Source organism: Rhineura floridana, chromosome 1 (genome assembly GCF_030035675.1).
Source record: "Rhineura floridana isolate rRhiFlo1 chromosome 1, rRhiFlo1.hap2, whole genome shotgun sequence".
NCBI lineage: Eukaryota > Metazoa > Chordata > Lepidosauria > Squamata > Rhineuridae > Rhineura > Rhineura floridana.
The window spans coordinates 67,119,316-67,145,229 of record NC_084480.1 but is presented as its reverse complement, the minus strand read 5'-3'; the positions used below and the strand labels follow the sequence as shown (position 1 = coordinate 67,145,229).

Below are 25,914 nucleotides of genomic sequence, written 5' to 3'. Positions count from 1 at the left end.
TTGTTTCGTTATCTCAATCTCATCCATTATTTTCTGAAACATAATTACTTCCAGATTCTCAGCCACTTTCTTGATTGCCATTTTTAAAACCACAAAAACAAAACAAAACAAAAATAAAGAAGAACCACTTCTTATTTCAGCAACAATTGGGTTAATATTCCAGGCTTGATGACATCACAGTATAAACAGAGCAGCCTGCCTTATCTCTCTATGTTCAAGAATACAAAACAAATTTAGTTCCCAGCATCAAAACAGTTAGTGGCATCGTGAAGAAGCAGATTTGTCAAAATAAAATAGACCAAAAAGAGAATAGTCCCAGACAATATAATGTTCCTCGGAATAGAAATCCCTCTTCTGTTTATATCTTTAGAATGCACTTCCAGGACAGCTTTTTGCAATAGAAACAGAGATAAGCTGTTAATTTCGTGAATAACAGAGAAGAGTTATAGCTCACCCAGAAGTTCTTTAAAGCTGATTCATTTGACAAATCTCTTTTTGCTGCAACAATTTAAACCAAGTAAAAATAATAATAGAAAGAAGGGTGCTTGCCTGTTAGTCCGTTTTCTCTTTGAAGAAAAGATAAACGTATCGCATTAATCAGATAGAGCTTGTTCGGAAGTCCGTCCGGCATTGCTGGCTGGACCTTTTCTCATAAATTAATGAAATCCAGTCCTCCCAACAAAAACAGGCTTTTGAGGTTGATCTCTACGTTTCTCCCTGCCCGGGAGAAATTTCATCAGTCAAAAAAAAAATGTTCTGACTGATTTATATCTGAATAAGCTTCTTTTGAGGCGGGAGCCCGTCTCAAAAGCAGGCACAAGCGAAGTCACCCTTCCCGGAAGTCATGTTTGCATCTGTCTTTGAATGGTTCAGGCAATAATGATTTTTTCCTGAAAAGGTAGGCTATAATAATTATTATTATTTGAGAACATTAGTTTCAGTGATGGGAGCTGTTTCACTAAAAATCAATCCTTGTGTATGTGGGAACACAGGAAACTGCCTAATACCATTGGTCCGTCTAGTTCACTGTTATCTACATTGGTAGTGTTTCTCCAGGGTTTCAGAAAGGAATATCTCTTCAGGGTTTCAGAAAGGAATTTTTCCCAGTTCTATCTGGACATGCCAGGCCCTGAACTTCTCTATCCAAAACAAGATCTCCCCAAGAGATCTTTTGCATTCAGAATGCCTGACCATTTTTTAAGGAAATGCTGGAAGGTGCCTTATTACCATAACAGACTGTTTGTCCACACAGTGAACAATACAGTATAGTATTGTCTACTTTGCCTGCCTTTGCTATCATGTGCTATGATCCCTTTTTAATTGGAGATGTCAAAGACTAAACCTTAGATTTCCTGCATATTAAGCATGTACTTCATCACCAAGTTATGGTCCCTCAAGCCATCCCAGGACACAGGTGTTTTGGATTCTGAAGCATTCTGGTATTGATCTGCTGAAAATCCCTACTCCCTTTGGCCTTATTTCTTAGAACTTTCTTCTGGACAAAGCGCAGTAAGAGCTGCTAAACTAAATATCAATCCCAGCTTATGATTCTTCCACCATGTTCTACCCTACACCTTGGATACTGATGCAAAATAAGCTCTGCCAACCCAACCCAGAATTTAAATGAGTTACAGATTGCTACCCTGACAACAGACTATATGGTAGGAAATTAGCAATTTAATAATAGTTAATGTCTACATTCATTTACTGCCATCCTTAAAATAATTTTGTTAAAACAAATTAGCACACTATTTACACTTTGCAGGTAAAATGAAGATGAAGAATAAAAAGGGAAAAAAGAGTAGCTATAACTCAGAAAATGTACAAAAGATGTGTATTGAGTTCACTAAGCTGAACAACATGGGCTAAATGGAACAATTATTCTGTGTACTGAATAGGAAGAAAAGGAGTCAATTTTTCAGAAAAATCATTGTAACTCTCAGTCCAGTGCATAGAAGCAGTTAAAATAATAAAAGAAATTTCTGGGTGGTCTTAGCATTATGACAGAATATTAAACCAGGTGACAATGAACACAGCATTAAAATGCCAGATAAAATGAAGCATGTCTACCCAAAAACTTTTCAATTTAATAACAAGAATAATGACAAAAAACACCATAAGACAGAAAGGAAAGTTCACCAGACATGCCCTAGTGGCAGGACGATAATCCACATATCTCTTTCTATCATATGAGTATCTGCACAAAAAATGCAGTATACAACATTATGACAATACATACAAGTTTTAGTATTTGTGGATCGCTCACCCAAGCAGTACTATTATATATGCTTTGCCAGAGGGATATGAGTGTGAAAAACTCTAGCATAGGTGGGTTTTTTTCCTAAGTTATTCAAGTAAAGTGTTTCCCCCAATAGCACTCAATGGGCAAGACATATGGAGATCATAATCCTCATGCCATTCTTGGTAACCACAGAAACAAGGCTCAAGTAACTGCACTTTATTGTTGTTGTTGTTGTTATATCCTGTGCTTCCTCCCAGTAAGAGCCCAGGGTGGCAAGCAAAAACATTTAAAACACTCTAGAACATCATAAAAATAGACTTTAAAATGTATTAAAACAAAACATCTTAAAAATATTTTTTTTAAAAAAAGCTTTAAAAACATCTTAAAAAGCAGTTCCAGCACAGATGCAGACTGAGACAAGGTCTTTACTTAAAAGGTTTGTTGAAAGAGGAAGGTCTTCAGTAGGCATTGAAAAGATAACAGAGATGGTGCCAGTCTAGTATTTAAGGGGAGGGAATTCCAAAGGGTAGGTGTCACTACACTAAAAGTCTGCTTCCCATGTTGTGTGGAATGGACCAGGTGATAAGATGGCATCTGCAGGAGACCCTGCAAACTGTAGTGATTGATTGGGTAAGATGATATTTCAGGTATCCTGGTCCCAAGCTGTATAGGGCTTTGTAAATTAAAACCAGAACCTTCAATTTATCCTGGTAGCTAATGGGTAACCAGCCACTTCGGAAACATGGTTTTCAGCAATGCTACACACATATTGCTTGGAGAAATTTATGCTTGGCAAATGAACAACCTCATCATAGCCCCTGCCTCCCCACCCCCAAAATTGCTGAAGATGTTTGGCGGACTCTCTGGAACAGCATGGAAGGTGGCACGAGGGGCTGCAGAGAGAAGGGAATAAAAATTGCCTCCTCCCTTCCTCCAGGGAGGGCCTATGCTGGATCTCAATCCCCCCTGTCAACAGTAGGTGCCCTTCCATTCATAGATGGACAAGCTTGGATCCAACCCAATAAAAATTATTCACCAACAATGAGACTGACTTATAAAAAGTGTTTTTACATCTTTGGTTGAAAGTGCATATCCATCAAAGTATCACTCGGAATATATCACATGGCACACAAAAGCAGCTGTGTCAGGGTGAATAGACATCAGAGCAGCAGCTTTATGTGTGGACTGCTATACATCACCACCTCAAATCACTATGATAGCCTGATTAACATGCATGACAACATGGAAGTTTTGACCTATACTACAGACCTTGCCATCACTAACCTCTCTCAACATGCATTTAATTATTTGAACACTTAAAAACCCATTCTTCAATCTAGAAATTAAAGCAATTTACAAATGGAATGAAACACACATACACACCCCAACAAAGTCAATATGTATGGCTAACAACAATTTATTAACACACAACAAACAGCATAACCAATAAAAAGCAGTTAAAACCAGAAGATGTAAAAGGCTTGGAAAAACAGAAAAAATTCACCTGGCATCAAAAAGATAGCATGTTTGGCACCATATATTCCTGGGGAGATAATTTCAGAGTCAGGGAGACATCACAGAGAAAGCCTTACCTCCAGTTAGCACCCAGCTCTACCACAGAGGTCTCTTACTGCATAGGCTGGCTCATATGGGAGAAGGCAGCCTTTGATAAACCTAGGTCGTTAGCCTTGACTGGGATACCCAGATCTCTGGCTAGATGAGACTGCTGAGCTGAAAAGGCATAAGGCAATTTGCCATCTTTCCAAAAAACAAGAGAACAGCCTTTTTCCCCTCTACTAAACCAGTTTAGATTAATAAAAGCACACCAACATCATCTCTTCAGCAGGTTGTTCTAGAGTTCCACCAACCCTGAAACATTGGACACAAGCATTAAGATCTTTAAAATAAAGACACACATACCCTATAAATGTTTCTGAAGACCGCCCTTCACCAGTAAAGACACATCTCGCTGCTAGAGTATCTCCGTACTTTATTTCAATAGGATTTTCTACAGGGTAAAATGCCTGAGAAGGGAAACAAAAGAGGACAGGCATTTCAGACTACCAATAAGCATGTTCCTTTTCATTAATCATTTTGGAAATCATGGGTACAATCCATGCACACTGTTTGCTTACTTACTTCAGGAGTGGATAACCTGAGACTCCCAGCATCCTCAGCCAGCATGATCAGGGATGAAGGGAGTTGTAATTCAACAACATTTGGAGGACCACAGGTGAGCCACTCATGGTTCACTTATTTAATTTTACTTATTATTAAAGTGGCTCAAGACATTTTTAAAGAGGAAATAGCTCATGTGGACACAATAATTTTTATCAATGTCCCTTTTTAGAATTTGGAGGGTTCCAAGAGGACAGCTTTAAACAGGAAATTTTAAAAAAGTAAGGTGCACACCTCTGAACACTCCACTCTAGACTACAGCCATGAAATAAAGCTGGATATGTTAAACATTCACATCAAGTAAAGTATCTAGTTGCTCTCCCCACCAATAAAAGATACTGTTTAGTATTTCGAGCTTCCCTAGATGTAATCTCTATTTTTCACTGATTTTCATTTGATGACGTGATGAATCATACTAGACATGTTGGTTGCTATGGAGTCTGTTGAACTTCATAAGCCTAGCTTACTGGCAAGATAAATAGCCACCAGTTATTGTTTTACAATGCAGGAGAGTTCTATAATGCCTGGCATGCAAACACATTAAATACACAAATCTTCCTTATGAGACACAAAGCAGTTCAGAGGTGAGATGCTCTTTTTTCAAGCAAGGATGAAAATCATGTGCAAATGCATCCAGAACTCCAGTCTTCTTACAAAGGAAACCTAGTTTAAGAAATAATCTCCTCCTTCTATATTTGATAACAATATGATAAACTATTATAAAGTTATGATGAACAGTAACATTGGAATGTTATTGTCAGTGTTCGATGGAATTCTGTGATCGGTGACTGAAGTTTCTTTTTATTCTACAATGGACTGTGGTGTTAAGAATAATCTCAAATCTCTCCCATCACATTCCTTCCTATTTAGCAAAAGGGAAAAAGGATACTACAAGCATTTAAAAAAGTCAAGTCAAGCTTATTTTGATAGGTTAACCTGACACACGTTTGCATCAAAACAATACAGCAAAGCATGATCTTGTTCATATAATTTATTGCAACAACTTGACACTACAGTGAGCATAATATTGGAGGAATCTGACTGCAAGTCAAATAATTATAACTTCTCCACCTTTTCTGGATAAATTTTATCCTGCATCAGAGTGCTTCACAATGTTTTAAGTCCTTTGAACCCTTGGGGAGTAAATTCCACTGAACTTAGTAGGATTTACTTTTGAGTAAAGGTAGAAAGCATGGTCTTCCTATACATCACAAGTTCCAAACAAGAAGAAAAGGGGAAACAAAAATACTAGCTATGGTCCAAAGATACTTTAAATATTTTTGTTCTTGACTAGTATCTACAACACCCCCAAAATGTGTGGTATAATATGGAGATCTGCTGTTCAAAGAGAGATAATAAAGCCCATAAGCCCTTTTAATGCCATAAGGTAGATCTTTTACCTGCTTCTTGGCCTCTGATGCATATTGATCCCAGCTTATTAACCTGGGAGGCCGAGGAAAGATCAGCCAATTTGATTTGTGATACACTGTTGTGTTTCATTTTAATCTCATTTTAAATAAATTTTATTCAAAGTTTTATTTCTATTGTTTTTAATGTAAATCCGTTAAGAAGTTTTGATTATATTAAGCAGTATAAAAATTGTAAATAAAAAAGATAAGCTCTGCCTACCCAACCCAGCTGCAAGAGCCTGGCCAATGACTAGATGGTGGTGATGATGATTAATTAAATTGCAATCCCGCCCTTCCTCCCAGAAGAAACCCAGGGTAGCAAACAAGGAAAACACTAAAATAATCTTAAAAACAAAACATCTTAATTTTTTTTTAAATATATATTTAAAAACATCTTTAAAAGCAAAGATGGGCTACTGATTACTGAACTAGCCCCTTACAAGTATTGTTTTGGTCCATTTTCAAAAACTGTGGAAATTAAAGCTGCCTCAAGTCCAACTAATTCATGTAACATGTGAACTTTCAATCTTTCCATGCTTAACCTGCAAATTCACAGCTGTCCATTTACATTTCAAGAACCTAATGTCAGAAACATAAAGAAAAGGAATTAGACTTCACAGCTGCTCCTAAACTATAAAGCATATTAACCCTACCCCAAAAAAACATCAGCAAAACATACCTGTGGCAACTGAGGACTCTGCCTGCCAATTAGTGTCCATTGACCATCTCTAACTCTATATCCACTTACTACTTTTCCTGAAATATAAAATTATTAGGCTGTAATTATCACACGTTTAGAGAGTGAATTATTTTTTCCCTCAGACTGTTGCAACTAGGCTACTTCAATGTTTATAAATTGTTTGACTTTACCTAAAATTTGTTTGCTGGTTCTGTTTTTAACCAATTAAAAACTCTAAAAGGCTCATGCCTTTCATATTATTCTCTATTTTCTCACCTACACATATGTCAAGGGTGGGGAACCTTTGATTTGTGGGCCAATTTGGACCACAAGGCCATTTCCCCAAATCATGTTCTTCTGTCAATCAGCTGATGTTACTGGCTGATGTCAGTTGATGGGCAGGGGACAGGTTCAATCCTGTGTTGGTTGCACCCAAAGGGAACTAACACATGCAGCCAAAGCAACAGGATTTAACACCCCACTCAGAGACTGAAGGACTGAAGTCTCCACTTATCAAACCAGCTGATGAACCAGCTGATGCGCTGAGAGTTCAATTCTGCTTGGTGCTCATTTACCAGTGCATTCGCTGTAAGGAATATGCAGGCAAAGCAGACCCCTCCCCCCACCCCACATGTCAACTTTGACAGGTGGGTGGGATCACCCACCTATTAGTCACCTGATGTTATCATGACATAAGATGACTGACAGGTGGTTGGCCCAACCCATCTGTTGCAGTTAGCCTGCAGGGTGAAGCAAGATAAAAATCTGGGACAGTATTCAACTAAACAATTGTGCTAGCACTAGATTAGCACTAGCACAATGGGACATTCCTCTCTTCTCTTCCCCCTGTGCATGCCCTGCACCATCCCCAAATCTGTTCTGGAAGGTTGGGAAAAAACCCAGAACATAGTATTATTTATGTATTTGTTTATTAAATTTATATCCCACCCTTCCCTCCCAGAAGGAGCCCAGGTGACAGACAAAAACACTAGAAGCACTCTAAAACATCTTAAAAACAAAAGACTTTCAAACATTAAAACAAAGCATACTTAAAAACATATTAAAACAAAACATCTTTAAAAAATCTTAAAAAAAAACAGATTTAAAATCATCTTGAAAAGAAATTCCAACACAAGATGCAGACTGGGACAAGGTCTCTACCTAAAGGGCTTGCTGAAAAAGGGAGATCTTCAGTAGATAACAGAGATGGTGCCAGTCTAATATTTAAGGGGAGGGAATTCCAAAGTGTTGGTGTTAAATACTAAAGGTCCACTTCCTATGTTATGCAGAACAGACCTCTTGATAAGATGGTATCTGCAGGAGGCCCTCACCTGCAGAGAGCAGTGATCGACCCGTTATTTAAGGGGTAAGACAATATTTGAGGTATCCAGGTCCCAAGCTGGAGAGAGCTTTGTACACTGAAACCAGAAGCTTGAACTTGGCTTGGTAGCTGATGGGCAGTCAGTTAGGGAACATAAGAGCGAAGAACAGGGGGAAAACATTCCATTTAGTGCTACATTGAAAAACAACTCCTGGCTTGAGGTTTCCTACCTATGATATAGGTCATACCACCACCATCACCCCGCCCACAAGGTATCAATTCATAATCCTCCCCAATTTTTGGGAAGCTTTGCACCAAGACTATTAATAGGGCTACAACATTCAGGCTGCAGTCCTATGCACACTGACATGGGAGTTGGTCCCGCTGAACACAACAGGGTTTACTTTTCAATAGACATGTACAGAATTGAACTGTGAATTGATTAATCCACTGGAAAGATGCTCCAATGACATAGGTAGCAGATACTGAAAAAGATGTATCTTATCTTTTAATATAGGGCTCATAAAACTACAGGAGACAAGCACCATCTTAAAAAATAGGCTATCTCCTTTTCTGTCACATAGGAGTGAATGCCTCTTATTTAATTATGTGCTGCTATTCACTTTCATAAAGAATGTAACAATGCTGCTTGCTTTAGGAAATTTTGTTATATCCGGTTTTAGGCCCGGTTTCGGCACAGAAACAGCCTTGGTCGCCCTGTACGATGACCTTTGTCGGGAGAGGGACAGGGGGAGTGTAACTCTGTTGATTCTCCTTGATCTCTCAGCTGCTTTTGATACCATCAACCATGGTATCCTTCTGGAGAGACTCACGGAGTTGGGAGTTGGGGGTACTGCTTGGCAGTGGCTTCTCTCCTACTTGGCGGATCGTCTCCAGAAGGTAGTGCTTAGGGAGCATTGCTCGATACCCTGGACTCTCCATTGTGGAGTCCCTCAGGGATCGGTTCTGTCCCCCATGCTTTTTAACATCTACATGAAGCCTCTGGGTATGGTCATCCGGAGTTTTGGAGTGCGTTGCCATCAGTATGCTGATGACATGCAGCTCTATTACTCCTTTTCATCTTCTTCAGGTGAGGCTGTTGATGTGCTGAACCGTTGCCTGGCCGCGATAATGGACTGGATGGGAGCTAATAAACTGAAACTCAATCCAGACAAGACTGAGACGCTGTTGGTGAGTGCATTTTCCGCACAGATGGAGGATGTTCATCCTGTTCTGAATGGGGTTACACTCCCCCTGAAGGAACAGATTCATAGTTTGGGGGTTCTTTTCGATCCTTCCTTGTCACTTGAGGCTCAGGTAGCCTCGGTGGCTCGGAATGCGTTCTACCATCTTCGTTTGGTAGCCCAACTATGCCCCTATCTTGGCGGTGACAACCTCGCCTCAGTTGTTCATGCTCTAGTGACCTCTAGATTGGATTACTGTAATGCACTCTACGTGGGGCTGCCCTTGAAGACAGTTCGGAAGCTGCAGCTAGTGCAAAACGCAGCAGCCAGATTATTGACGAGGACCAATCGGTCCTCACATATTACACCTGTTCTGGCCCGTTTGCACTGGCTGCCGATTTGTTTCCGGGCCAGATTCAAGGTGCTGGTATTGACCTATAAAGCCTTACATGGTGTGGGCCCGCAATACCTGATGGAACGCCTCTCCCGCTATGAACCTACCCGTACACTTCGTTCGACATCTAAGGCCCTCCTCCGAGTACCGAGTCATCGAGAAGCTCGGAGGGTAATGACAAGATCCAGGGCCTTTTCTGTGGTGGCCCCCGAATTGTAGAACAGTCTCCCCGAGGAGGTACGCCTGGCGCCTACGTTGTTATCCTTTCGGCGCCAGGCTAAAACCTTCCTATTCTCCCAGGCATTTTAAATACATTTTAATATACTTTTATGTATTTTAATGCTCTAATGCTTTAGTTATCTTAAATATTATTTGTGTTATTATGCATTTGTACTTTATATCTAGTGATTTTTGCAGACTTATTGTATTATTGTATGCTGTACACCGCGCAGGGAGCCATTGGCTATGGGCGGTTTATAAATGAAATTAAATAAATAATAAATAAATAAATACACATTTAATTAACAGATTTATTTAATTGACTAAGATTTAATTAGGCTGACAGCCCCACTTTATAAAGAGAAGTGCTTCTTAGTACCTGCTCCACAACTGTCAAACTCCATTCCCTCAGAGAAGCATGAAATCTTGTAAAAAATGCAGTTTAGACTGGCTTTCAGCAGCTGGCTGCAAGCTCACAATTAGCTTCTTAAAATCAGTTTTAAGTATGGTGTGTTACCCTCCTCACAAATTCTCAGTATAAATACCCCCTCCAAACTAATAAATTTTAAATTTATGGCCCCGTGTAAGAGTTAAACTAACTGACAACTGATGAGTTTGGAGCATTAAGTGTTTGTGAAGAATGACTCCTTTGTAAGTACTGCATGGCATCATATGCCATTAGACCAGGGATGGAGGACCTGTGGCCCTTTAAATTTTGTTGGACTACAACTCCCATCATCCCTGACCATTGACCATGCTGGCTGGGTACCAGCTGGAGACCAACAACATTTGGATAGCCGCAGGCTTCCAATCCTTGTTGTAGTCTCGCTATGTTTTAGAGACAATACAAATCTGGAACTGGGTGTATATAATAGGCTTATAAAAGAGTTATTTGTCATATTTCAGATTTAAAATCAACAAACATTTTTATTTAACCCAGATATTATGGGTTAATTTGCATTACAGCTAAACCAGTTAGGAAATGCAAAGATGAATACATGAAAAGGCTTACCTAAATGATGGGTGTGCACTCTATAGGCAAATAGGTGCATTGGGTACATTTTATAATGGCAAGCAATATCAGCATTAACTGCTGTTATAAAAGATAGATAAGAAAATCAGGGAAAATGGCATCCACACAGCAAAGCTGAAACAGAACTAACTGGAACTAATGTTTCCATACAAAGTTAAACCAACTAAATTAAGGCATGCATCTATATGAAATGTCATGTATGAATGCTGCTCATAATTGACTCAGCTCATTCATTTAAAAGCTAGTATATTTGTATAGCCTTCATTCACAAATTGCTCCACAGGACTACTCTATTGGGACAACACCATGTATACATCTACATGTTGCTCTTTCCCTAGCTACAGGCAGACATGTAGAAGTTCCACATGTGTACTGAAGTATACATGGAATTGTGAGTGGGACCTAACAGATCATTTCAAAAAGATATTTTTTTTGGCAAACATGCTTCAAAAAACAAACTTATCAGCATTCCCCAACCATTTAATGAGAAAATAGCAAACAGAATAATACCCTAACAGCAGTATCACAAAAGAGACAATGGGTGCATTATGTAAAAGAACCTGAGCAAGTCTCAGGTTTGTGTATTCTCCTATCCTCCTTTGGTGTGGCCATGATAAAATTAGAAGCTTTCATTTCTGTTTTTAACTAATTGTAGAATTCAGATACCCATAGTCTTAAATATGGTTTACTGAAACTAGCTAGCTTCATTCCTTGGTTTACGAAACCAGCTTATTTCAATTTAAAAAACGTAGCTAAGACTAACCACATTTTTGGACTCTGACATAACACCAAAATGTAGTCCATTAAAATCAGAAGCAGAAGCTTCCAACCTCTTACTCACAGCCACGCTGGTAGAAGGGGAAACTTGCTACCCAAGGCTCATTCAAATTGACAGTAAGCCATATTTTGTCTATGTCCAAATGCAGTCAATGTGTAAGTGGAATTTGGATACTAATTTAAAAGTAGTTATTTGCTATTAAAATGCCAATCAGGTTTCATGAAATGGAAAAAGCATGTTACTCCATCTTGAAACTAAAAAGCTTTCTCTCTCTCTCTCTCTCTCTCTCTCTCTCTCTCTCTCTCACACACACACACACACACGCACACACACACACACACAAAATCAATATCAAAAACATTCAAACAAAAACGTCCACCAACAATAGGTACTCCAGGATATATGAATATCCAGAAACACACAAATATACACACAAACACACACACACAAAATATGCAGTTCCACTGCACATACACACATTTCATTTCAAAAGCATTTAAAAAAGGAATTTTAGTATTGGTTCAAAAAGTGTTTATGCTTAATAAAAGTATGATGAAATTCATTAGTCGAAAAGTACTGATATATGTTTTCCTAGATTGCACTGTTGGTGTATCTAATAATAAAATATGCTTATAATTTGTTACATATTGAAATTTAGTTACAAGTTATGTTGCTTCCAGTATTAAGTCTCAATCAATAGTTATGTATTTCCTGCAAAATTATAGCCTACAGTCAAACAGCTGTACAGATAAGGGAAGGAGCGTAGCTGTTTTAATCACCTTTCTCCCCTGGTGGTATAACAGTATCCACGGACATCATAAGATACATGCCAGCAATCATAGGCTGCCTTTAAAAAAAGAGGGAGAGAGAGAGAAGAAATTAAAATCAAGACATTGCATAAAATACACTGAATCACTAGTTATATGGCTCCTTCTAAATAGAAAATAGCTAACAATATTAACATTCTGAACTGATGCAGCACTTTTTCAGATTCAAATATTGATTTGTTATTTGCACCATGCAGTTTAGTAAATTACTGCATATTCATCCATTATGCAGAGCCTTTCATATAACTCTCTCTCTCTCTCTCTCTCTCTCTCTCAGGGAGCAATCGAAAACCAAGATCCACCAAGATAAGTGGAGTTTGGAATAGGAGGATCTCCGCCTGAGTTCAGCCAGGGCTATGCCAGCTGAAATCCCTTATCCCAGTTCAGCCGGAGATACACCAGGGTAAGTTATCCATCCCGCCTCAACAGGGGCTCAGCCAGCTCAGTCGAAGCAGGCTGAGCAGAGGCTAGCGCAAGTCCCCCCATAAGGGGCATAACAGGACAGTAGGTGACTCACCCCATCCCAAACTCCATTCAGCTTGGTCGCATGACCTAGCAACCCAGTAGAAATTACGCTGACAGAGACACTGATGTAAGTCTAATTCTATTTTAAAGGCTTGTTTCCCTTCTGTCAGGCTTGGGCCAGCTCAGCCTGCAGTTGTCCTGCTCCAGAACAGAGTTTGGAATAGGGTACGTTACTCCGGCATAATTTACCCTGACATAAATTATGCTGGCCTCCTATAGTCTGGATTGCTCTGTAAAAGTTGGTATACAGGAAGACAGACACAAGTTACTCATGGCTCTCCTTTAACATGCGACGTGGGAATCTGCACATCTGACAAATGGTGAGTGTCTGATCCAGAGGCGAAGTAACCAGAGTGAGACAAATGGTGTTCTGTTTCTCGTTTTATTAATGTAATGGTCACATCCAAAGCGGTGCGCTTCATAATCCTGTCTACCCTGGCTCACTACGTTCCCTAGTATTCTACCTAAGCTGTCTCTGCGGTGTGCGGGGACTCAGCACTAGAGTCTTGGGAGGCACCTGCTTAAGTAGGGAAGGTCTTCACTCATAAATGACAGCTCCAACGGGGTTCCACCCTCTGAAAGTCCCTCTTCTTGTGTGGGGCAACCGGGGAGTGAGCCTCAGACGGCCCATCCGACGACGGGGCTTCACTAGGTGACAGCGCAGGCTCTGGAAGGGGGATGCTGATTGGCGGGGAGATGTTTGAAGTGCCAGGCGGCAATTCCTGCACAGTCAGCCGGGGTTGGCAGAAGCGAAGAGTTGCTTCCCAATGGTCCAGGCAGGGGGCTCGCAGGCAGGGCTGGAACTGCCTCAATGGGGGTTCCGGCCATGGGAGGCTGTGGACTGTCAGATCTCTCCCTTCCTCCAATGCCCCCAAGAACTTCGTCCTCATCTGACTCCTCTCCCTGATCTAACTGTCCCTGCATCTGGGGTGCAAGTGTGAGGTGATTAATGAAACTCATGCATTTCACCAGAGGTGTGACGCACAGATCTTGCTTTTTACAGCAGAAATTGGGGAAATATAAGCTACTTACATTTCTGCTTTCCCCGTTTTGGTAACACAGAGATGTTCATATTTGAGCAGTAATGACTGGTGACCATTGGCCTGATAAGGCAGAAGGTAGGAAGACCAATAGTAGGTGGAGCTAGAGCCAATGACAGGCAGAGCTAACTAGTTCTAGTTTTTTCCCCATTGTCTTCCTTGGTGAGTTCTAACAGGGCAACATTGAGACTAAAAAGGAGGAATATGACAGGCAGCTACCCCTGGACTGCTAGCATGCAAGAAGGTAGGCAGGAGGGGTCTGGCTGAGGGCCGTTTTCATAAACTGTATAGTTCAGGAACAGATTGCCTGTTGGTTAATTTGTGGGGTGGGGCAAAATATTACACACCCCTACCCTATATAACCTAAATTATTGGAACCAATGGAAGCTTTACTCTCAGGCGGAAAAGTAGGAGTTTCTTGAGGGGGATGGGGAGAATTTGACAAGACAACAGTTACAGAAGATTAACACGCACTCCTTCCCATCTGCAATAGTTCTGATGCTGCTTGGACATATCCCTGCCCCACACACCCAGCTGATATTTTAAAATATAAGTTAAATACACTTTTAATTTATCTTCTGTTTTAGCCCTGAGCCTCTGCATGAGTACATACCTATGCAGAGGGCTGGTTCATGGAACTGGGAGGGGGAAATAAACCCCCAAAAGACACTCCCACAGAGGACTCAGTTTACATAGGAAGGAAAGACTTGAGTTGATCCCCCCCCCCGGCTATTGCAGCTCCAGCTCTGGTTGAATGTACGATTCAGGTCACAGTGATCCTTTCAGTGGAGAAAGTAATCAGCTGAGCAAAGGAAATGTGATGGATGCATGAACTGTTCATATGAAGCTAAACTAACTGTATGGGTGTGTGGGGAGATGTTGCCAAAGGAGGGGAGGCAGGGGAAGAAGAAGCAAGCTAAGTTTCAGCATTAAAGAAATTGGGATCTGAAGAATAATATAAAATTGCAGGATTAAGTTGGATTTGGCAGGGAGATGAATAGAGATGGATAAACCCAAATGTTTAAAAATGATGAGGAAAAAGGAATGGAAAGCAAGACTTGCTGAAATTTTTTAATGCAGCTACATATTAAATACTAGACATTCGTTCTTCAAGACAGTAGCATCTAGCTGGCTTTTCTATCGCTTAGTTCAACTTGTGTTTTCCAATTTTAAAAATAAAATATATTCTGAAATCAATCTGAAGCTGTTCATCAGTCTGTTTTAAAAACCATACCAAAAAATCCCTAAATAACTAAAACCGAAATAAGATTTTTTTCCTTCTCATAAATGTTGTGGTAAAGTTCACTCATTAATCTCTCCAAAAGAAATACTATAAAAGAAGCTGCAGGAAAGTTGTTGGAAATATACTTACTTTTGATTAGTCAGATGTAACGTTACACCAGAACAGTCTTTGTGTTTGTCTGCACAAAATATTAAAATGGAGTTTTAGGTACAAGCATTGGCATTTTTCCTGTTAATATATGAGTGTAACAATTAAGTGCTTTCTTCATAACAGTGTCTTACTAGACAAACTATGTATCAAGAATAAACAAGCTTTTCTATACACATTGCTGTGCCAGTGATGAATTTCCATCAAGATCTTTCAGTGTGGAAATAATATGAACATGTTTAATATCCTGTGCTACAGAAGCTTGAAAGTTTGTAATTATATTCTGAAAACCAAATAGTAGGAGATTTTCCAAGATAAAAGAAAGAAAAGTGAGAATTGTCATATATTAAACAAGAGGGCAAAACTAAAGCATTTGAAGTACTATTTTTATTGCCACAAAATGTCTGCATTAGATATCCAAAATATCTAACAAATGCTAAACCATTTCCTCTTATGTCCAACACTTCTTGTATTTGGATATAACCACTGCTTAACAAGTCAGTTTTCTGCTAATCAGATTAAGCAGCTATCTAGCCCATTTCAAGAACCAGAAGTGGCTTGCTATTTTACATGAAACTGACATTTTAAAAAAAGCATTAGAAATGCATCTTCCAACTTTATACAGTATTATTATTAATATTATTATTATTCTTTATTTATATCCTGCCATTCTTCCAACACTGGAACTCGCGGTGGCTATAATTAAATTAATGTTATCATTAAAACATACAAAATCTACATTAAAATAGAATTAAACTATATCCAATATTAAAACCATTCAAACTGATAGCTAAAAGAGGATCAAAGCCAACTTAAAATAATGATATTTGGCATTAGCAGTGCAGGTCCCGGCAGTCCTAACTTTAGCATCCATCAGTACCAAAAGCTTGTTGAAACAGGAAAGTCTTTGCTTGACGCCGGAAGGACTGCAGGGAGGGAGTTATTCTTATATCCCTAGGGAGAGAATTCCACAGCCTAGGGGCCGCCACCGAGAAGGCCCTATCCCACGTCCCCACCAGTCAAACTTGAGAGGAAGTGGGTATGGAGAGAAGGGCCTCTTCTGAAGATCTCAGGGCCCGGGCAGGTTCATACAGGGAGATACGGTCTGATAAACAGCCTGGACCTAAGCCGTATAGAGCTTTATAGGTCATCACCAGCACTTTGAATTGTGTTGGGAAGCAGACTGGCAACCAGTGGAGCTTTTTCAACAGGGGAGTTGTATGGTCCCTGTAACCAGCCCCAGTTAACAACCTGGCTGCAGCACGTTGAACCAGCTGAAGTTTTCAAACAGTCTACAGAGGCAGCCCCACGTAGAGCATGTTACAGTAATCTAAGTGGGATGTAACTAAGGAATGTGTCACCGTGGCTATGTCCGACGGTTCAAGGAACGGGCGCAGTTGGTGCACTAGTCTCAACTGTGCAAAAGCGCTCCTGGCCACTGCAGAAATCTGGGAATCCAGGTTTAAAGCTGAATCCAGGAGCACACCCAAACTGCGGACCTGTGTCTTCAGGGGGAGTGTAACCCCATCCATCACCAGCTGTATCCCTATTCCCTGATTTGCCTTACAACTGACCAGGAGCACCTCTGTCTTATCTGGATTAAACTTCAATTTGTTCACCCCCATCCAGTCCACCACTGATGCCAGGCACTGGTTTAAAACCGAGACAGCTTCCTTGGAAGTAGGTGGAAAGGAGAAATAGAGTTGGGTGTCATCAGCATATTGATGGCACCGAACCGCAAACCCCCGGACAACCTCTCCCAGCAGTTTCATGTAGATGTTAAATAGCATAGGGAACAAAACTGGACCCCGCAGGTGAGCAGCCAAGGGGTCAAACAGGAATCCCCCAGCACCACCTTCTGAGTTCGTCCCTCCAGGAAGGAACGGAGCCACTACAGAACAGTGCCCCCGAGTCCCATCCCCGCAAGGCGACCCAGAAGAATACCATGGTCGATGGTATCGAAAGCCACTGAGAGGTCCAAGAGAACCAACAGGGACACACTCCCCCTGTCCAGCTCTCTGTGTAGGTCGTCCACCAAGGCAACCAAAGCCGTCTTCGTCCCATAACCAGGCCTGAAACCAGACTGAAATGGATCTAGATACTCTGTTTCATCCAAGAATCCCTGGAGCTGTGAGGCCACCACACGCTCTATTACCCAGTAGTTCACTGGGAACCAATGAAGAAAAGTTCAGTGGTCAGGGTGTTCTGAAAAGCTGCTTCCTCCCACAAGGTTGTCACTTACCTCATCTCCCTTCACGGGCATGTGAACTAGGTATCCCAGGAATGGCAACAGCCTTATTTTTTTTAGGATAAAGATCACTATCTACAGAACAGAGCTTTTATCACCTGATCAGGTTGGGAAATAAAGCTGTGGTGGCTGGTGAGCCACTTCCTGCAGCTTAATGGTTATTTATTTATTTGATTTATATCCCACCTTTCCTCCCAGCAGGAGTCCAGGGCGGCATAATATGGGAAGTTACAATAGCATCCCTTAAACCAGCTGTGCTGGGCAATGCATGTGGCAGTCATTGCTTGTCCTTATGAGTACAGGAATGCACCACCATAAACCCATACTTGTACTGATTTTAATTGTACAGATTGTACTAGATCAATAAAGGAATTGGGACTTGTGTATGTGTAGGCAGCATAGATACCTTATCAAAGTCCTTGTCACTAATAGAAGCCTATTTTTAATGGGGGAAAATAGGTACTTAAAAAAAATTGAACTACTCCTTTATTTCAAAATGTATGCATTAAAGCCTTGGGATGGGTTTAAAGGCTTTGCACATGGTGTTGGGCCAAAGAGACAATTTAGGGATGCTGCTGGTCTATCAAAAACTCGTTGCCCAGCAGCATCCTTGACTGAGCTGGTCTCTGACATGGTGTTGGAGACCTTCAGGACAACAGTCCTGGGTGACTTCAAAATCCACACAAAGGTTGCTGTTGGGCCAGCTTGGGACGTCATGGCCTTCATGACAACCATGGGGATGTCTGAAATGGTCATTGGTCCAATATATTAGGCAAGGCACAACCTTGATGTAGCCTTTATCCTGAATAATATGAGAGATGGACCAAAAGTATGAGTGATGCAATTCACTCCCTTGTCATTGTTGGGCCAACCCATTAGGCTGCAGGAAATGGCTCACCAGCCACCACAGCCTTATTTCCCAACCTGATCAGGTGATAAAAGCTCTGTTCTGTAGCAAGTGATTTTTATCCTTAAAAAAGTTTGGATTGTTAGCAGCAATTTCTCCCTGTAAGAGTGGTGGGCCCATTTGGATGGCCCACCCTTAGACACTGATGGAACCTGATGTGTCCTTGAATGCTGTGCGGGATCTTCCAGTGGAGAAAGCTGCCGATCCTAGACATGTAGAAGTTATGCATGTTTTAATCTGTTTTAGTTGTTTATTTAAAAATACCTGTTTTTAATGGCCTTGTATTGATATTTTTAATGTTTTAGCTTTTGTTTTTTTGTTTTATTATTACAATCAAACAGCATAGAAATTTTGTTAAATAAAAAAAGTATGATAGCATTTTAATAGCATTTCTGATAGAATGAAAAAATGTTAAAATACTAAAACAACAAACTGCTCCCAATATAAACCTTATTTCAACTTCTATTGTTTTCTTCCCAGTAGCTAAAGGCTACTACAGCGTGATTTTAATTGGCACTGAAAAGTTATCTTATTCTTGTAATATCATCAAATCAGATGTATCCCAAATGAAGTGGTCTATTAATGATTACCTGCTATAATTCTTAAATAGAACTTCATGTTCAGAGGCAGTATGCCTCTCAGCTCCTGATGCTGGGACAAAGAGGATCCTTAAAGCCCTCTTGTGAGTTTCCAGAGTCATATGTTTGATCATTTATTTCTTATTTCATCTTGAATGCTGGAAGATGTTTCATGCAACATTGGCAGAGTTGTGAGGTTGCAAGGTCAATTGGGGGAAATTTTAGAGAAACAAACAAGGAAAGTAGATGAAGAAATAAGGAGAGTCAATCACTACAGAGATATGGGAAAAGCAGTGCTCTTCTTTGAAAAAATTGACTGCTTTATAATCTCTCATTAATCTTCAAACAATATTGTGAAGAGGATTTCTTTCATTTTACAGCGAGCCAGAGATGTCACACTGACTGTTTGCAATTTGCCAAAGGCAACTCATTGTCTCTAGTTGAGCATGGACTTGAGCAGATATCTCTCAGTTCCAATCAACCAAGGCTGGTGGCCACCCAGAAGCAGAAAATGTCACAAGCAAGAGAAAGTTTAGAATGGAGATTTTACACCACTTTCCCAGATTCAACATTTTTGTAACTCACAATTGTGTATTTCAGACATTTGTTTGTGTTGTGCACTGTAACATACAAGGAAATCCAGAACCAACTAAACAGGAAAATTGTTCAAAAAGGATATAAGTACAAAAGAAAAAAGAAGAAAAAATCCTGAATAAAAGAGATGATGTACATATTTTATGTTACATGAAATGCAACGAGATATACACTTCAGTAATGTGGTTTATAGGAATGTATACTCATATATATATAAGACAGTTTAGAAAGCAACAAACAGAACTTCACTCAAGCTTGCTCTGGATCCCTATAACGATTCCGCTAATCACCTAAAATATATATATAAACGTAATTGTGATTAACCAAACAGAGGTTTTTATTATATTATGAACAGTATCATTGCTTTTCAGGGTTTCCCCCACCTTTTTATTCTACAGCAGGCACATGTAGCCTCCCACCCAAATTTAAACCAAAGCTGTCCCTGGCCACATCCACACCAGGCCTTTATTTCACTTTGGACAGTCATGACTTCTCTCAAAGAATCCTGGGAAGTGTAGTTAGTGAAGGGTGCTGAGAGTTGCTAGGAGATGCCCTGTTCCCCTCACAGAGCTTAACTGGCTGACTTAAACCACTCTGGTCACTGGAGCTCTGTCAGTGGAAAAGGAGACTTCTCTCAGCACCCTTCACAAACTACACTTCCCAGCATTCTCTGGGGGAAGCCATGACTGTCTCATGTGAAATCAAAGTCTGGTGTGGGTGTGGCCCCCTGATTAGCCAAGCCAAACAGCTGTGACTCTGGCTTTTAGAACACTGACAGTTGGTCCTTACTGAGCATGCCCGACACTATCATTCAGTTCAATGCAAAATTTCTTAAATTAATTAAAAATCAGCCAGGCATTGTTTTAACTTTTAAACTGCAGAAGATGAAGGTCAGAGTATGGGGCAAGGTCAATTTCAACAGATTATGAGAACTCTCAGAGAAAAAAGTCCAAAAGGGCTCTGGGGTTTTTTTCTCTCTTTTTAGACTTTAAACTCTCTATTCTCTCTGACTCTTTTGTGTATCGTCATGAAAATTGAGAGGGTTGTTAAGCAAGCGTTTCTGAGTTCAGAACTATACATTTTGTAAGATTTTGTTTTGAAATGAGCTTATCGGAAGCATCAGAATGGCATGGGGGGTATTTTCAATTTAACATTGCGGAATGTGAAAAATCCACGCTGGCTATCGTATACAGCCACTCTCATGGCTGTATAATAGATGGATGGATAGAGTTGATGTAATTTTTAAATTTTTCTAAACTCTCTTTACCATTTGTCCAGACCATAAAGATATCATCAATGTAACACCACCATATAAGTGGTTTGTTGATGGCCTTTTTGAGGATCTCTTGTTCCAATTTACCCATGAACAGATTTGCATATGATGGAGCCATGCGAGTCCCCATAGCTGTGCCTTGTAGTTCCAGGTAGTGTTCTCCATTAAATGTAAAGTTGTTGCAAGTCAGAACCAGTGTAGCTAAAGTTGTGAGAACCTCTGTTGGAAGATTGTTCCTATCTCTGGTGTTAAGGAACTCATCTAAAGCCTGAATCCCATCATTATGTGGTATATTGGTGTAAAGAGATGCGACATCTAAAGTAGCTAGTATAGTATTGCTGTGGAATTGATACTGCTTGTTTAAAGACTAAATTTTAAGCAAGAAGTCCTTGGTGTCTTTGATATATGATGGGAGGTTTTGCACCATGTTTTGTAACTTTAAGTCAATGTACAGAGAAATCTTTTCAGTGGCTGTGTTGTTATCTGAGACAATTGGACGACCAGGATTGTTGGCTTTGTGGATTTTAGGCAGCATGTAAAACCTTCCAGGGGTGGGATCTGGATTAACAAGGAGATCAGCAGTCTCCTCTTTAAGAAGTTTCCTACTTGTAAGGTTTTGTATAGATGTAATGATACAAGTATTAAGATCTGTGGTGATGTCTTTGTCAAGAAGTCTATATGTTGTTTCATCCTTTAGTTATCTTTGATCTTCTGCTATATAGTCTGTAGTGTTAAGTACCACAAAAGCACCACCCTTATCTGCAGGCTTGATGACAACATCCCTCTCATCTGAAGGTTCCTTAGGGCTATTCTTTCTTTTGAAAGGTTGTCGTGATTAGGAGTTGGTGTGTGGTTGTTGATGACTCTGTTTACTGATAAGAGAAAGGTTTCTAGGACTGGTTTCCTGTTAATGTTTGGTGTCCAAGTTTTAGGTGACAGAAACTGTAGCAGGGGATCTCTATTGTAGAGGTCTAGGTTGTTGTTAGAGTCATCATAAAAAATTTCAGCCAATCTGCATCTCCTTTCAAATGCTTTGATGTCACATCTCATCTGTGCTATATTGTGCTCTCTAGGTGTTGGGCAGAAGTTGAGGCCTCTGGATAGAAGTCTAATTTCATTAGGTGACATTTTGCCTGCAGTGAGATCTATTATTGTTGTGGAGTCATTTCTGTAAGTTATGTCAGGTGATCTTGTTATACATGTGGAAGTTTTTGGAGTAACTTTTGAATCTCCTGTTTTTCTTTTTCTTGTGATTAGCTTTTGCTCTTGTAGTAGATGAAAATATTTCTTTATAAATGGAACCCTGTGTTATTAAATTGGATGGAATAAGAGGAAGATGGTATCTTAGAATATCCCTTTTGAGTTTTTTCTTTTTGGTGGCATGGACATTGATAAAAGTTGTCTGTTCTGTTTTATGGAGCAGATACAGGAGATGTTCATAGTCGTATGGTGTTAGAATGTTTATTTGAAACATTAATTCCTGCTGTAGTGCTTGTTTCAAGGTCTTGATTTTCAGAAGATTCTGCTTAATAATAATAGAAATAAGGTATATGCTCAGCTGATGTTTCTCTATGTGCCAATTTAGACATAAAGGGATACTTTCTAGAATAGAAATTGGTTTAGAAATCTCAAGGCCTCGTGGGATAATGTTTAAGGTCTTATATACTTTAAGATGCTCATAGTAAGTTGGCATTTTGTAGTCTTCTCTTGTAAAAACATTGCGTACTTTGGGTTGTTGTTGTGCATGATGGAGAACTTGAATGAAGAAGACTGGATCCTCGTTGGATGTGAGTTGCTTTGGTATAAAGATAGACAGTTCTGAAAGCAACAAATAGAACTTCACCCAAGCTTGCTCTGGATCCCTATAAGGATTCCGTTAATCACAGAAGCCTATGTGTTTATATGCGTAGTAGAATTACTGAGAACTAACAAATATTGCAAAGCTGAAAAGAAATACAGAAAATATTTGCTTTAATAAAATCTGTTCAACCCATTTTGGGCAGATCGCTTTCTCTCAAAACAGGGCCAAGCAGTTTCTTTTTTATTCACAATCATTAGATTGCTATGCTATAGCACTCAGACAGGTCAAACACTCAGGCACAGCAGCTTTTGCTTCTGGAGTAAATAAAAAGCATTATGTGAATAAGGTAGACATTACAACCTAGAGAAATTACTGTGCTCTAAACCCACATCATTGTGAACTTCAGGAAATTTGCTTGCTGTGATAAAGCAAAAGTAAAATCTGGGCTAGGCTTTAGCTTTGCATAAGTAATCAAATACAAAGTCTTTTTATTTTTGCAAACACAAAGGTTGTCCCTGTGTTAAATATTTACGACATATAAACAAGGACTCCTTTTTACACTGGTAGAATCCCTCCATTAGGACACCCACTTCCAAAAATGGTAATGTCTAACGAGCTCTCCACTCAGCTGGTTTGATAAGCTGGAAGAAATGGGTTCACAACATTTGCTTTTTTGGCAAGTGCTGCATCAGCTAAAAAGATTGTAAAGACACAATACCATCCTTACATCCCATCTTAAAATCATCTTTCCTATTTGCCACTCAGCCTAGTATAATTCCTTTGATTTTGCATTTCAGCTAGAGAGCAAGAACACATTGCTCCAGGACAAATAAACGATTAGCTTCCATTTGCCCTGTGGCAATGAGAAGAAAATGCATTCATCCCACCTCAGAAGGAGTTTTCTTTCAAAGCTGATTTTCCATGCAGAGCTTCCAACAGAGATCAAACATGAAGCTGTGCTTACTAGTGTGGTTTAATAGCACTTCTGGATTGCAGAGTATATATAACAAAATCCATTGTGATATGCATATCAGCTCCCAATTCTTTGATCAGTGAGGAAAAAAAATAACTGCCAGTCAGAAGTTACACTAAATGATTTACAAAGTTGAAATACCCTAAAATCAGGTCTATTGTTCCAGGATTACAGTTAAAAAACTGGAAGCTATAGAAACAAAGTTTTGACTTCTGCCTAGTTTGTAAAATATTACATATACAAGTTATTATAGATTTGTCCAGTTTTAAGAAGCATGTGAAAAGCACAGTGAAACAAGAGAATTTGATTTCTGTTAACCAGACAATATGGGGATGATGTACAAGAACTTTCATAATTTCTCTAAACTGAAAGTGAAAGCTGGTTAGATTCAGAGTTAATCTTAAACTTCATATTCCATCATACAGAAACTTATGTGCAAATTTCTTTGGAAAAAATAATTAGGAAAAATAGATGAGAGTAAGTCTGTGAATGTAACTAGCTGGGAATGTAACTATAATGTATCCTTATACAATAGAATGTGTTCTTTCTGCAATTTTAATTTATATTAAGCATTGGAACCAATATTAGTTATATTATTAAGACTGATACTTGCATCAGGATTTTTAACTGTGATGGATTTTTGGATAATAGAGTAATAAATATTTCATAAGCAATCTGAAATAATTAAAATGTGAAAACAAAGTATATTGGGCACGAACTCACTGAAAAGCTGAAATATCCTCAGCTGAGGCAACACTACTTCACATTGCTGTCTGCTTATTAGGCTTAGCACTGAAAGGGCTATGTCAGTCAATATCATGCCCTAACCCACCTTCCACAGCTTTACGTTTTTAACAAAAGTCTTCAGTTCATGAAATAGGTGCCAAACAATAAAAGATCAGTTTACACAAACAAAAATTGCTTTAAAAATTTAAAAGTCAAGGAAGAGTAGGTTAAAACATGGTAGCTACCTAATGAAAGAAAGTAGTTGTTGCCTGCAGAACTTACTACGAAGACATCTAGATTGCACTTCTGTTCACCTGTGAGTAATCCCCACTGACCTCAGTGGGGCCTAGTTCTGAGTAGACATATATAGACTGGTAATTGGCATACTTACTAGCAAAGTTAGCTATTAGAGATATTGGGACAGCCCAGTAAATAATTCAGGACACCCAATTGCAATACACCCAAATGGTCACGTGTGAAAATATCCTGATGAAGTGGACTTAGTCCATGAAAGCCAGCCTCTGCTATAATACATTTGCTAGTCCTTAACAGAGAGTCTTTGTTGGTTTTGCCAAAAGAGATGATCAAAGATGCTTGCAATCCTTTTAATATTGTTTCATTTAAAAAAAAAGGGGGGGGAGAAAGATACACTGTACTGAAACCATTCATTCAACTTTGAAATCTACCAAATCAGACCTGGGTAAGGGACATTTTTATGTAGAGCAATAAAGGTGCTCCACGAAAAGGGGCTCTCTTCCCCAGCACCTTGCTGAAATCACTTGCTAAAGCATACTTTTTTTCCGCCTGTGCACTTTGGCAGTTCAAGAACAAAACAATGTATATATACTAAAATGGAATTATTACTGTGATTATTGTGGAAGGAGGAAATCTATGTACCATAAACAGAAGTAAAGTACAAGGCTTACAGAGCATGCTGCAAAGGACAATGGGCTAAGAAACAAAATGTTAAAGATTACCCTGGAAATTTGCCAGGGCATACACAGACAGAAGCTACACAGGGGAGGGAAATCTACTAAGCATTGTTGCTGTGCAATTTAAATTCACTTTGATAGAGCTTGCACTGGGCAGCAGCAGTGCTTTGTGTGTTGCTGCCATTATCAAACAGGAGCCCTTGGGAGTTCCTAAATTGGAAACCATTTTCACTAGCTAAAAATTAAAAGATCAAAGCACAAAATAAATTGTTATTTGAATGAGTCCCAATGGCATGGTGTCACAGCTGTGAGCTTTACATTAACAAACTGCCAGGATGTTCTAAAAATTGCCAGCAACCAATGCAAGATAGAAGCTGCTACTTAGTTATGGCATATAAGCACTCAAAGAGGCAGTGCCAGTTACCTACTGGGAACCACACATGCTGCCTTTCATGTCAGCAAGTTGTTAGAGAAACAGGAAGTGGCGACAAAGACAGTTGCAAGGACATCACTAGGCCCTGTTGTATTTCCTGATTACATTGTCAGAAGTGCAGAGCCTAGAGGCCCCACCAATTCTGAATCAGATTAATTTTAGATGTCCAGCAGATGACCTCCAAATTAATTAAAATGCAGGAGGGTTTGCATTACAGCACCGTTAAACTG

The 25,914-nt window shown here is 39.6% G+C and overlaps 1 protein-coding gene across 6 annotated transcripts in view; it reads right to left on the bottom strand.

The window, feature by feature from the left end:
• The window catches only part of PAM (peptidylglycine alpha-amidating monooxygenase), a 246,051-nt gene that overhangs the window by 85,725 nt on the left and 134,412 nt on the right, over positions 1–25,914 (bottom strand). For 5 of the 6 annotated variants that reach the window (XM_061623355.1, XM_061623365.1, XM_061623383.1 and 2 more), the window contains exons 8-12: positions 15,202–15,250; positions 12,217–12,284; positions 10,639–10,719; positions 6,509–6,585; positions 4,163–4,266 (exon numbers count right to left, since the gene is read on the bottom strand). In XM_061623355.1, the coding sequence (XP_061479339.1) occupies positions 4,163–4,266; positions 6,509–6,585; positions 10,639–10,719; positions 12,217–12,284; positions 15,202–15,250 (379 nt within the window). The remainder of the gene's footprint in view (positions 1–4,162; positions 4,267–6,508; positions 6,586–10,638; positions 10,720–12,216; positions 12,285–15,201; positions 15,251–25,914) is intronic. The other variant, XM_061623373.1, reaches the window with a different exon arrangement.